This window comes from Macrobrachium nipponense, chromosome 24 (genome assembly GCF_015104395.2).
Source record: "Macrobrachium nipponense isolate FS-2020 chromosome 24, ASM1510439v2, whole genome shotgun sequence".
Taxonomy (NCBI): Eukaryota; Metazoa; Arthropoda; class Malacostraca; order Decapoda; family Palaemonidae; genus Macrobrachium; species Macrobrachium nipponense.
In genome coordinates this window covers 22,842,620-22,857,349 of record NC_061091.1, presented here as the reverse complement: position 1 = coordinate 22,857,349, position 14,730 = coordinate 22,842,620, and the positions used below count along the sequence as shown (strand labels likewise).

The 14,730-nt window shown below is 36.4% G+C and overlaps 1 protein-coding gene across 1 annotated transcript in view; it reads left to right on the top strand.

Annotated features, from left to right (window-relative positions):
- Positions 1 to 14,730, top strand: part of LOC135205515 (myotubularin-related protein 6-like) — a 638,726-nt gene that overhangs the window by 573,712 nt on the left and 50,284 nt on the right. The window contains 1 exon segment of the mRNA XM_064236258.1: positions 3,720 to 3,726. Coding sequence (XP_064092328.1) covers positions 3,720 to 3,726 — 7 coding nt within the window.

The following is a 14,730-nucleotide window of genomic DNA, read 5'->3' as shown; positions in this document are numbered from 1 at the left end:
AATTTTCTGAATCATCGAAGCTCTCAAAACGAAGAGTGTTGGGTTGAGTGCTGTGTAAATTACAATTTGAAATAGTGCTGTCAGCAATGTTAAAATGTTTTTTTCTCTCTTTTCTCAAACACCGTTATCAACTTTTATCGTGTTTTGATTATATATTCCTCTGTGAATCTGAAACAAGTTTAATCATTCATGTACGTGGAAATAATTTTGATAAAACATGTTACTTTTAGAAAATTGTATGAAATGAAATATTGATTTCACAACTAGGTAGGAGGACTGAGATCTTTCTCATAGACCCCCAAAGGGCATTTGATAACGGCAAAGGACCTGTTTGTATTTTATTACAGTATATAGCCAGGCAGTTATTTGTAGAATGGTATGACATGGAAATGGTTTCCATATTTGATGACGTACAAAAGATTTTTGATAACTAATTCAATGAGGCATTGTATGGCTTGGTGTTTTTATGTGACAACATACAAAGAGTTTTGATAACTGACTCTCTCACGCTTTTTAAAGAATATGCAGTATGTGTTATGGCCGTATGTTCAAATGCCAGTGAAGTCGAAGTCAATTTGCATCTTAATTGTAAATTCCGTTTTTTCTCAGTCGACCGCTTTGATAGCATTAATCGGCCGCGGTCGTCTGATTTGACTTTTGATCAGTTTTAATTACGTGGCGTCTCCGCTCAGCGTTTGTCTCGACTTTTTTCCTGTTTGCTTTTGAAGTTTAATTTCACGGTGGACTGCTGTTAGTTAGCCAGAACCAGGCGTTTAGATTGAGAGCAAATGTTTATGATGCTCCCAGCTCATTTTGGTCTCACGGTCATATTCGTCCAATTTAACTTTATAGATAAATGAAAATAATCATTTTTTTATGGTGTCTTTCTTCTATATGTAAAGGTCGGTTGAACAGCAACCCTTATTTAAAATAGTTAAAAAAAGTAGAAAGATGTAGAAAACAAATGATGATACTTGATAACCAGTTAGTTGTCCTGTTCGTGCGTTGACAGTAGGGAAGGTGCTGATTGAATCTCGTTGAAGGTTTCATATTGATTCAGATTGAATGGATGACCAATTAATTTATAAGATGATTCATCGGCCCTTGGAAACGTAAATCAGAATGATCCGTGCTTTTGACGGATTAGTGTAACATTGCTCGGCCGCTGAAAACGACGCTTAAAACGGCCTTTCCTCTCTTATCCGCTTAAGCTTAGGCAGCTCTTAATCTCCTTGCGTTATTTTCACCGTAATTCTTTTATTATTATTATTATTATTATAATTAAAACCACCGCGATTAAAACTATACTCGAGAGCCCGCAACAGCAGGATATAAGGAAAAGGACTCGCCACTGGAATTCAGTCCCTCAGTAGTCATCGCTGGAAAATGTCCTGCGGATCTGGACTTTGTCGCGTTGGAGAGGAGAGAGAGAGAGAGAGAGAGAGAGAGAGAGAGAATTGTATAAGCAATAATAAACACCAAAATGACTCAACCGGATTTTACCACGCCTTTTGGTGCTTTGCTCGCCAGTGTACGCAACAACGAGAAAGCCGTCATCAGAAAAATAGAGAAGATGATTTTTCATCTCTCACAAAAAAAAAAAAACTTAATGAAGGAGATTTTAGTCCTTCACATCTAATTTAGCTGATTCCTCGACGTAGTCAATGACCGTAGTTCCGGATCCTCGAAATGCCGCAGTACACAGATCTTTCTCTGAAATTAGAACTGAATTTAGGCCTAAGGCCAAACGCTGGGGCCTGTGAGGTCATATAGCGCTGAAACGGAAATTGAAGGTTTGAAAGGTTGACAGAAGGAAAGCATCGCAGTTGCGCTATGGAACAATTGTTAGGAGATGGTAGAAAGTAAGATGGAAGAAAAGGAATATGAACGGAGGATACAGTAAACGGAATTAAAGAGGTTGCAGCTATGGGTCTAGGGATGGGACTCTGCTAAGTACCCGTAAGTAATGCCTACTGTGCACCGTGAGAGTTTTACCACTGACGGCACTACAGCCCCCACCCCCCCTCCACGGGGATCTCTTTCTCGCTGTTGGGGGGAGGGGTATGGTTGTGGGGGGGGGGGGGAGGATGTTGTCTCCTCTATCAGATTCCGGTCGTTCCATAACGCAACCCCAAGACCGCAACTTTAAAGGGACACTTGGAGGTCAAGGCTACTTCAAATGCGGAACTCTTGAGTAGGAACTTTGAGCCTGCTTTCGGATGTATAGTGTTGCGGTGTGGATGAGGTGGAGGAGAAGGGGCGTTAGATAGGGAGAAGGGGTTGCTAGTTACTACATATATATATATATATATGTATATATTATTATATATATATATATATATATATATATATATATATTTGTTTATTGCTTATCAAAATATAGTGAAAAATACAAGTATATACGAAATAATGTCTGGAAATGCAAGTATGCTTGAGTTGCAGTTAACAACATTCACTATCTTATTATTTCGAACTCATTTATAAAGGATATATCTCAGGAAACGCGGATCATAAACGTTAAAAGACGTCATCTTGATTTGAAGCTTTAAATCTTTATTTAAAGGTGACCACTTTGTATTTAGCGTTACCTTTTTAGTTTTTGTTGTACTTTCGTCTTTCGCCTTTCGCGAGATTGGATCTTGAAATTAGCTGACTGCGTTTTTATATTATTTTCAAGCAGATGTTTTGTGTGTGTGTGTTTGTGTGTGCATTGTTTATGTTTTATGCAACTACTCATAATATTCATGACTTACTTTCATAGCAGATTTCATAATCATAAATGTTTACGGTTACCTACAAAGCGGTAAAAACAAGAAAGAGAGAGAGAGAAATATGACCACTGAGAGACGGTACAACCGTGTTGCTCAAGACTCGAAAATGTATATCATATACTGAGGTTGTTCTCGAATCTTTTGAGGCGAATTCGAGCTCGACCGCATAGAAAAGGAGGAGGGGCGGCGGCGAAGGCGGAGGAGGAGGAGGAAGGAGGAGGTCACCCTTATGCTTTTAATGAGGCTGAAGCGAGGCTAGACTCTCTCTCTCTCTCTCTCTCTCTCTCTCTCTCTCTCTCTCTCTCTCGTCCCTTGGCGTTAGGATAATTGGAGTGAACTCCGTAGTTACAGTAAAGGTTTGAAGGATGGTCCTGAGAGTAGAAAATAGGGGTTACAACCCAGAGGCCCTTCAGGATTTTGGAGGAGATTACGTAAAGCGAATTACAAGGATTTTACCGAGTTAGACATTCTCTCTCTCTCTCTCTCTCCTCTCTCTTCTCTCTCTCTCTGTGCGTGTGTGTGTGTGTTCACGAGAATAATGTAATGAAAGACTGCTGAATAGAGTAAAAAAAAATTTTTTCAGGGCTGGTAACTAACTATAATATTAATCAATAATATATATATATATAGATATAAGTATTATAATATGATCTATATATATATATATATATATATATATATATTATATATATATGTGTGTGTGTGTGTGTGTGTGTGTGTGTGTGTGTGTGTGTATGCTAGTCTGTCATTTTAATTTTCACTGTTCCTCTCAGGAGTCTTTCGTTATATTAATCTCTTGAAATTTTGCAGTGCCATTTCCAAAGAGTGGCTCCACCTACAATAAAACTCAAGTCAGTTCCCAGGTCCTGATCTCTGTCCTGAATGATGTTTCCACCCTCCTTTGCTGTGTTTTCCCTTCTCTCTTCTTGTCAACCGTATGACCTCCAGCAACCAAGTGCCGAAACTTCCTCCCGAGTACCTAGACCCCCTTCTGAGTGCCGCTGCAGGGCCCAGTTCCTTAAATTGGCCCCTCGAGTGTTTTCCGCACTACTACTAATACGGAGACACTTTCGCCCTCTAATATAACTGCATCCACCGCCCTTGCACCGAATTTCTCCCCGTTTGCCTTCTCGTTCTCATTATTCTACTGATCTCCTAGCTCTCTCTCTCTCTCTCTCTCTCTCTCTCTCTCTCTCTCTCTCTCTCTCTCTCTCACTTCCGTTCCTCCTACCTTGTCTCCTCACTTCCTCGCTTCTATTCCTCCTACTTTATCTCCTCCCTACCTCACTTTCATCCCTCCTGCACTGTCTCCTCCCTTCCTCACATTTCCCACATTATCTCCTCCCTTCTTCACTTGCACTTCACTTCTCCCACATTATCGCCTTTCCTTACTCCATTCCTCCTAATTATCTCCTCCCTTCCTTAATTCCATTCCTGCTACATTATATTTCCTCCCTTCCTTAATTCCATTCTCCCTACGTTATGTCCACCCTACCTTACTTTCATGCTTCCTCCTCCTCCTCCTCCTCCTCCTCCTCCTCCTCCTCCACTCCGAGGCGTCTACAAGGTATCCCCAGTTCCATGAGGCCTAAAGGGAGACCAAGATGCAGAGGCTATAGTGTGAGTCCACCGAATCTAAGCTGTAATCACATTAAACCTGTTTCGTGCTGGAGGTGACGGTAATAAGCTTAGGTCTTGTTGGTTTGGTGTTTTCGTAGCATTGCTTGGGACCAGCTGGAGGTAACGAGTTGCTAACGAGTTCTGTTAAACAAGCAGGAGGTTAGAGGGTTGGGGTTTGTGGGTGGGGGGTGGGTGGGGGGGGGGGGGGGGCGTGTGTCCACAATTTAGTGGGTGAAGATGAGGGATTAAAGGTAGTAATAATTATCCTCGTAGTTCTGTTGAAGGCTTGGTTATGTTAAGACGTGGAGATTTCTCTCTCTCTCACTATATTATATTATATATATATAGATATATATATATATATATATATACTATATATATATACTATATATATATATATACTATATATATATATATTATATAATATTTATATTTATCATGTATATGTATGCATATTTAAATATGAATTTATAGATTGTATATATATATAATATATATGAATTTATATATATATATATATATATATATATATATATATCTATATATGTGTGTGTGCGTGCACGCGCGTGCGTGAGTGTGTATACTTGACTAACCTTTAATAATAACTTTTCTGCAAAGTTTACTTTATCCAAAATTACAAATTACTAAAGTCTCAACATTTTATCCCAAGATGAGAAAGCCACCTATCAGTGTATAAGCAAACCTGTCTATTTTTATACCAAAAAAAAAAAATTAAGTGTTTAAATGAACACCATATTGTTTCATTTTAAGAATGAGTGATGCTGAACATTATTCTCTTTGTGCTCACATTATTTCATTAGTGTGTCGGCAATTTTTTTGTTAGTGGTGCTCTGAACGATTAATTTTTTGAAAATTCAGAATTATTTTTTCTGAGAGAGAGAGAGAGAGAGAGAGAGAGAGAGAGAGAGAGAGAGAGAGAGAGAGAGAGAGAGACTGTACCACTGTGTGAGTGTATCAACAAGATGAATTTTAATTATTCCAGTTTGCAAGCATCAGAATAATAGACGACTAGATTGAAGAACAGAGAGAGAGAGAGAGAGAGAGAGAGAGAGAGAGAGAGAGAGAGAGAGCATTGTGCAGGAAGTGTTGGAATTATCTCCGGCGTCGCGGCTAAACTTTTCATTGGAGGATCAAGTGAGGCTATGAAGTTTAAGTCTTAAGACTTTAGGAGGAAGTCTTTGGAAGGAGACAGACACATACAGACAGGCAGACGGACAGACAGCCAATGACGGGGAGTTCCAGCAACTGACAAGACGCAAGTCTTGTTGCTTTAAGTCGATAATGTCCTAAAAACCAGTCATAGTCCACCATAAGTCTTGTAATTTCTCCTCCGTATCTGGAAATAAATAAATTTCGTTTATTAACTAGCTATAACTTTTATTTGCCTCTGCTTGGGTCAAGTTGCGCTAAGAATAGCAAAGGCGGAGAGGCAGAGAAATCGTCGAGGCAATTACGAGAAATAACCGAATCAGGCTGCGGAGCTGAAGTTGGAATCCAGAGGGAAGACGAAGAAGAAGAAGAAGAAGAAGAAGAAGAGGAGGAAGAAAAAGATGGAGAATTGGGTGTGTCGATGCAGAAGGGGGGATAATTGGAGCTTAATTTTTCTTGTTTGGTTTTCTTTTAGAATCAACTGGAGTCTGCGCTTTTATTATTTTTTTTATTTAGATTTTTCTGTTACTTTAAGCTTCATTCTGGAACGCTTACCGTTATCATATTTCCATTTATCTTGAATTGCAGCGGTTTAGTTTTGAAAGACGTTAGTTTCTTTCCTCGTTAATTTTCGAAATGGGAATCTTTTGGTTCAACGTTTGCGGTTTATCTTCCTTTCTCGACCACACACACACAAAAATAATGTAATCCAAATTTTTGTGACGCCGTAGAGGGAGAGTCTCGTCAGTGCACCTCCTGCGTTGCACTGTAGGCATTACTTCAGGTTCTTTGCAGCGAGCTTTCGGCCCCTAGCTGACCCCTTTCGTTCATTTTCTCTTTCCTCGGAACGACGTTTTCCTCCTGTTACACCTTTCAAACCTTTTACTGTCAATTTCCGTTTCAGCGCCGAATGACCTCATAGATCCAGCGCGTGAACTTTGGGCTAAATTCTATATATACTCAGTTCAAATTTTTTTCGATCCAAAACGTTACTGGGATATTTATACGTTTCTAAAGTAGCTTCATCTAAAAACGTATAATTATCCAAAGAATGTCAAAGTTTAGTATGTCCAAGCGAAAATAATCATCAGTGATATATATATATCTATATATATATATATATATATATATATATATATATATATATATATATATATATAATATATATATATATATATATATATATATATATATATATATACATATATCATTATTTGTCAAGCACGAAAATGTCTTGAAGTTTGTGTGTAATGAACATCATATTGTCTGTTTTATAAAAGGAATTCCTCCTCAATTTCGATACTCAAGTTGAAAACATTTTAAATTCAATTCTCAGTCTACAGCATCTCTTATCAGATTACTCACGATCTTGTGGCAAATTCCTCAATCTTGCCCTGACTGAGGTGGACATACTTCTGGGAGTCAGAAATTCTCTTGGTAACTTGTCAGGTAACTTGTCAACCCAGAATTAAAGTTCACTGTCAACAAGTAAAAAACGCGCCGAAGAAATCGAATATTTTGCACCTACAACGTATAACACTATATAAAACCATCAACTATGACCGGCAGCTCTGTAGTTGCTCACCAGATGCGGTAGAGTGAGGGTGTGTCCCATGGCTCCGGAAAGCGCTGCCAGATGCACGATCCATGGCTAACTTTAACCAAAGGTAAACTGCAAACTACTGAGGCTAGAGGGTTGCAATTTGGTATGTGTGATGATTGGGGGAGGGGGGTTGGATGGTCGAAATACCAATTTGCAGCCTTCTACTTCTGTAGTTTTTTAGATCTGAGAGCGGAAGGACAGACTAAGCCGGCGCAATAGTTTTTTTTTTTTTTTACAGAAAACTAAAAAGATGACACAAAATTATCATTAGTTTTTATATGTAACTGACAAAATTATCTTTAATTTTAATATATCTCACAAAATTATCTTCAATTTTAATATATCGCACAAAATCATCTTCAATTTTAATATATTGCACAAAATTATCCTCAATTTTAATATATAATTCACAGAATTATCTTCAATTTTAATATATGATTCACAAAATTACCTTCAATTTTAATATACGTCACAAAATTATCTTCAATTTAAATATATAACTCTCAAAATTATCTTAAATTTGAATATATCCCACAAAATTGTCTGCAATTCTAATATATGCACAAAATTATCTTCAATTTTGATATACTACTCACAAAATTATCATTAATTTAAAAATACAACTCACAAAATTATCTTTAATATTGATATATATATTAACGCAAAATTATCTTTAATTTTAAAATGTAATATCTTAGTTATATTTATTGTCCCTAATAAATAACTCACAAAATTATCTTCAATTTTATTATATAATCTCTTAGTTATATTTATTGCTTCTAATATATCTCACAAAATTATCTTTAATTTTAATATACAGCTCACAAAATTATCATAATATATCACTCAAATGATTATCTTTAATTTTAATACACAACTCAAAGGATTATTTTAATGTGGAACTCACAAAAATATCATTAATTTTAATATATAATCTCTTAGTTACATTTATTGTCTCAGACTTAAATTCTACCTTAGCAAAGAACGAGTCAGTATTAATTACATCGCTGCATCCGCCCCTTATATGCTGACACTGTCATGAAAGATAGTGAAGTCTACTATGTAATGCATTATCTGAGACCCATGACTGAGAAAATCGTCATTACTTTGTCATAGCGAGGATTTCGGCCTGGTTAGGTGATCGATATCTTTTGTGATTCACTCAGTGGTGAAGACTTTATCTGATGAGTAAATAGACAGCAAATGCATACTCAGGGTATTTTTGGGGCAAAAAAATTGCAAATTTCAAGGTCGCACCAATATATATTATAATGATCTAACAACACTCGCATTATCATTATTGCATGTCCATGTGTACTGTAAAACTTGAAACATTCAAAATAAATATGTTTATAGTTTAAGTTTCTTTCAAGATGTTTTATTTGTTGATAGTGAGATTCCTCAACGTGAAAATCATCCCATGCAGATTTACTCTTGTCACTACACGGAATCAAGAGAGAGAGAGAGAGAGAATTATTCCCGAAATCTCGAAAAGAACAGTTTCAGAACTCGTATGGCACGTGAGACAGAGATTTTAAAAAAACACAAAGCAGGAAACCAAAACTAACACACACACCGGAAAGATCTCAAGAGAACACAATGGTGCATTGCGTCCTCAGGTTCAGATGAGGAGATGACCCAGGATTTTATTTATTTATTTATTTGATTTTAGTTTAGTTTCTTGGTTCCCTCGAGGGCTAACGGACCTCAGGTGAGTTTGAGGTGACCCCTCGTGACCCTGCATCCTGGGTATTTAATGGGCAAAGCTGCAACGCCACCGACGCATTTCATAAAAAAAATATCACGGTTTTGAGGGTTGAGTCTACATACATACATACATTCAGACCTCGCGTCCATTTGTGTCCTACTTTCTCCCTTGTGCCCTGAATTTTTAATGGTTACCTCATAAAAGTAGCTACGTGCTGTCGCATTTCTCTCCCGTGTGTGACGTACGGTGGATACATTCTCTCTCTCTCTCTCTCTCTCGGCTATTTTGTTTCCTGTCCGCATTTTTTAAGTTTTAGGACGAACATCATGTCATTGCGTTTATTGGTGTGTGTCTCTCTCTCCCCTAATTGCTTTCTGTCCTTTGCATTTTTTCCAAAGTTTTGAGGAGGAACGTCATTTCATTGAGTTTCTCTCTCTCTCTCTCTCTCTCTCTCTCTCTCTCTCTCTCTCTCTCCTCCTCTCTCTCTCTCTCTCTTCTCTCTCTCTCTCATATTTTTTCCCTGTCCTTGCATTTTTTCCTAAGTGTTAAGGAGCAACAATTCGTCAATGCTTTTATTTGTTTTTCAGTAGGTTGATTTTAATTCTTGCGTTTACCCGGACCAGAAGTCGTTGCTGTTTTGTTTATGTTTCAGGGTCTGATTAGTTTACAACATATTGGCGCTTATAATTGATATAATACGCACACTTGTCGTGCTGTAAGAGCAAATTGAAATACCGTTGTGTTTTGCGAAATATATTAAAGCATTAAAATTCACAACATTTTTTAGACCAACGGGTCTCCTCTTCAGGTGATTGCTGGCATGAAACATTAAAAGAAGGAAAGTTACATATATTTCATATGTTAGCATATGTGACTTTCCTGGTGGTCTGAAACTATTGAATCTTAACCGTTTTTTTTTTTTTTTTATTTAATTTTTTTTTCATTGTTTCGCAAAACGCAACGGGGTTTGAATTCATATTGCCACTTTGTTACCGGTTAGGAATCCCAGAAGCATTTAATATCGAGTTATGGTAAATCGGCTGACTTAAGCAGCAGTCGAATAACAGAGCAAAGTTTGTGATTTCATCTTGTATATATTTATCCTCATATATGAACACGTATACTGTATATCTAGACAACATTGCAATGCGTTGCTCCGTTATGAAGAAAACAGGAAAGCGCCACTTTTGCTTATTAGTCCATCTGATACAGGGATATTTGCCTGGCTGCTGAGTAATAATAAAAGTAAACCGAGATGTTGACTTAGGGTAGCCAGTATTCAGCCCGGCTGAATTGGTTTGGCGTCCTCCGGGAGAATGGCTGAATGGGGTCGTTGCGTAAGACCCAAATATTTTCGTTGTCCTTCATTCCAGTCAGGTCTTCGCTTATGGATTCTCTCTCTCTCTCTCTCTCTCTCTCTCTCTCTCTCTCTCTCTCTCTCTCTCTCTCGCCTATTTTTTTTCTCTGTCCTTTGCATTTTTTCCAGAATTTTGAGGAGGAACGTCATGTCATTGGGTTCATTTGTTTCTCTTTCTCCTTGGAAGTTCAGAGTATATCCCAAGGCTATGGCTGACGAGGAGGAAAATTCAATTGGTACTGATATCAATTTCCACAATGGTTAAGCTATCGAAACATTACGAAAAATGGAAGACTTTCGTTGTTATGTTTTTTGGTCATTTATTTGAAAAATGTCTCAATCATAGAGTAGTCCAGTGGCTCAAGTATTCTCATGCCTTCTTTTCAAGAATTCTCGTGCCTTATTTTAAGGAGCTTCCGGAATCCGTATAAGGGATGGTTCCCTTTTCACTGATAAATTACAAGTTTCCACTGCTAGGGCAATGATGTGACGTACTGTAGGTTCCCTCTGAGTGGCAAGTTTGACAAATTTACGTTGGCAACTTAGGACAAGGAGCCCATACCTTATAAATGGGATTCCAAGATCAGGTATGCAAGTGGCAAGCACTCCTAGACAACATGGGCTTGATTAACTCAACGCAAAGCTTTCAGTGTTTGAACTATGATTCACACAAGAGGCAGAAGTAATGAAGATTCTTTGCCTTTTCTGTGAGTTCATCTGTATCTATTATAAACAAACTCATTACATGCATGGGGTAGCGAAGGCAGCGTTCGAAGAGATAAAGGTAAAATATATTGACTGCTTCTCTTAGCGGTATGTCTCGAAGTTTTCGCTTTAAACTTTGCTTTTTCTTAGGTTAGACCACGAACAAACTTTTGACATTTGGCTTTCATTTTTTTACGTGGGTGTTGGCTATATGATTTTTTTTTTTACGTGGGTGTTGGTTATATGATGTCTTTTTTTTACGTGGGTGTTTGTTATACGAAGTGGGTTTTTTTCACGTGGGGTTTGCTATATGATGCTATTTCTCTCCTCCAGTAATTATATATATATACATATATATATATATATATATATATATATATATATATATATAGATATATATATATATATATTATATATATATATATATATTTTTTTTTTTTTTTTTTTTTTAAATTTTTTTTTTTTTTTTTTTTTTTTTACGGCACTGCCAATCATTCATTTTATGTCTTTTTTAGGGCTTTGCAGTTGAAATGAGGGTGAATGTTTGATTCCTTATTTCCTTACCCTGTCCTAAGAAGAAAATGTCAAGTCTGCATTAAAAAAAAAAAAGATCATAAATAAGGAACGTTGCTGATTACGGATGGTAGTACATGATGACCAAACTCTTATTTCCGTATGGAATATTTTCGTGAACAATGGTTAGTATGTATATATATATATATATATATATATATATATATATATATATATATATATATATATATATATATATAATATATATATTTATATATAGTATATAATTTACATATATGTAAATACATATATAATATATATATATATATATATATATAATATATATATTATATTATATATATATATATATTATATATATATATATATATATATATATATTATATATATAGATATATATATATCTATATATATATTGTATATATATATATATATATATCGTATATAATTTACGTATATATATATATTATATATACATAATATATATATGAATATATATATATATATATATATATATATATATATATATATAATATATATATAATTATAGTATATATATACACATACATATACATACATACATACATATATATAGATGTCTAATAATATATTTAGATGTGATGCGTGGAGAGAGAGAGAGACTGAGACTGCACCGGGGTATTGGAAACCCTCCGGTCCGAATTACTGCGGAATGGGTCACTGATATCGTGGATTACCTCCGGTTTCTGACGCGAGTGTGTCCATATCAGTTCGGAATCCGCAGCTCCAAGAAGAGTCTGCGTCTCTTTCGTCCATTGGTGAATGTGGGAGGTTCATTTGCCGAGGTTTGTCTGCTGTTTCTACTTTCGCTTTGAAAGGTCTCGTTTCGATTTCCCTCCGTTAGATATACGTGTACTTATATTTTTTTCGTTTATTTTTTATTTATTTATTTTTTAATCAAGGTACAGCGAAACTATTTTAACTTTTTAAATTTTTATTAGGTTTATTTTTTAGTTTTTTGTCTTGTTTATTAATTTTTTATCAGCTGTATTTTTTAGTTTTTTGACATGTTTATTATTTAAATTTTTATTTGGTTTATTTTTTTAGCTTTCTGTCATTTTTATTATTTAACTTTTGATTCGAGTATCATCCAGCTGTCGAGTTGGGTCTTGTTTACTTCGAAAGAGTAATCCTTCCCATTTGCCTTCGAAAACAAAATCATGAAATAGCCATTTTACTGCTGCATTCCTCCAAATCGCAACCTTCCCCCCCGCCCTGCCAACCCTGTCCCTTAGCCCCTTACCTTCAATCCTCTAGGGTATTTGGGGAAGGCTTGGCACGGTCCTCCTTGAATTGTTTGTGATGGGACAGGAGAAGGTATTGGGGATTGAGTATTGGTTATCACTTCCAATTGGGCAATTTGCTACGTAGTATGTATAAGGGAGAAGGGGGTCTCTGCTCCAGCACATCTGCTGTATATTCAGCCGGGGCTTAAGAGGAGTATTAAGTTTGGAATTAGAATTGGACAGGGCTCCTCGTATTGTATCATTTTGAAGATGCCAAATTGTTGACTGGTGAATCGTGCCATTGGTTTTTATCTCCTCTTTAGGTGAACTACTTTCGTTCTCCGTTTCCTAACCTCATGCAATCAAATGTGGGGTTGTAACCTTCTTAGGAAATATAGTCTCTCTCTCTCTCTCTCTCTCTCTCTCTCTCTCTCTCTCTCTCTCTCTCTCTCTCTCTCTCTACAGGCATGTTGTAGTGAAGCAGGTATATCCATGTGCCTTTATTTTTTAAGGAAATAAGAAAAACTTATTTTATAAAGAAGTTTTTGTTCAAGTCCATGCCTGGAATGCTCATATTTTGTTATTTATTTACTATTTTACTTTACACAACCTATCCTTGAAAATTGTCTCCGGAGATTGAAGATAACATTTGTAACATCTCATAGGCAAGTAGACGCAGACATTATAATTGTAATTTCTGCTTCTTCGTCCACAGAAACGTCTAATTTAATGACATCATTAAATGTAGATGTTAGGAATGAGAAATTTGAGCTTTCTATCTTCATATTGACAGACTGTGCTTAGAAATTATTAGAATACGAAGTATCTGTTCAGACTTAGAATACTTAGACTTAGAATACTTAGATGACGATTTTTTTCAATCGGAAAACCACCACAAATCCTTAATAGAGTGTATCGTACATCTAGAGAGATGGGGCTTTTGATGATACTGAGGGCAATAGGTTTGTTGTGGACTGAGTTCGTACAAAAAAGCGACGGCATCCAGTAATAATTATGTTGAGTTGGAATTTTGTGAAAGACTGTAAAATTTGGAATTTAGTGAAGGACTGAAAAGTTGGAATATGGTGAAAGACTGGAAAAGTTCTAATGTAGTGAAAGACTGGAAAGGTTGAAATTTAGTGAAAGAATGGAAAAGTTGGAATTTATGAAATACTGGAAAAGTTGGAATTTAGTGGAATATTGGAAAAGTTGGAATTTGTTGAAAGACTGGAAAATTGGAATTTGTTGAAATGCCGGGTAAGTTTGAATTTAGCGACACACTGAAAAGTTGGAACTTTTTGAAAGACTTACAAATCAAACATTTGGCCGGCTGAGACCGAAAAAGATTCGAAAAGAAAATAGAATGAACTTGCTTACGGAGATTATACGTTAGTCTCTTTGATCATGGTATAACAGTTAAACTACTCTTAAAAGATTTCTTCATAGAATTTCAAGATCAGTATAAGCATCCAGATGGGAGGTTAGAGTAAGAAATGGTGCCAGTAAGGAGCCTGAGGAAATTCTTTATATAGATGATATCATGAAAGTAATATGGAGATGGTCTGCACCTGTCCTTCGCATAACCCTTTGGAGAAATACGTGGTACTGTGTGTCACCTGCACTCCTTTTGGGCACCAGAAAGAGTTATAACCCGTTGCTGAATAACCACTGGCTCCATGCTACGTAAAAACGCCATACAAACAAACAAACAAGAGTTATAAGCCCCAAAACTACTTGGAGAAGAAGAATGAGACTGGAAGCTGTAGAAGAGTGAAGATTAGGGCAGAGAGACGACCTCTTTTGCTGAATATGCTTTGTTTGCATGGTGTTTTTACGTTGCATGAAACCAGTGGTTATTCAGCAACGGGACCAACGGCTTTACGTGACTTCCGAACCACGTCGAGAGTGAACTTCTATCACCAGAAATACACATCTCTCACTCCTCAATGGAATGGTCGAGAATCGAACTCGCGACCACTCACCGAGATGGGACTTTTGCT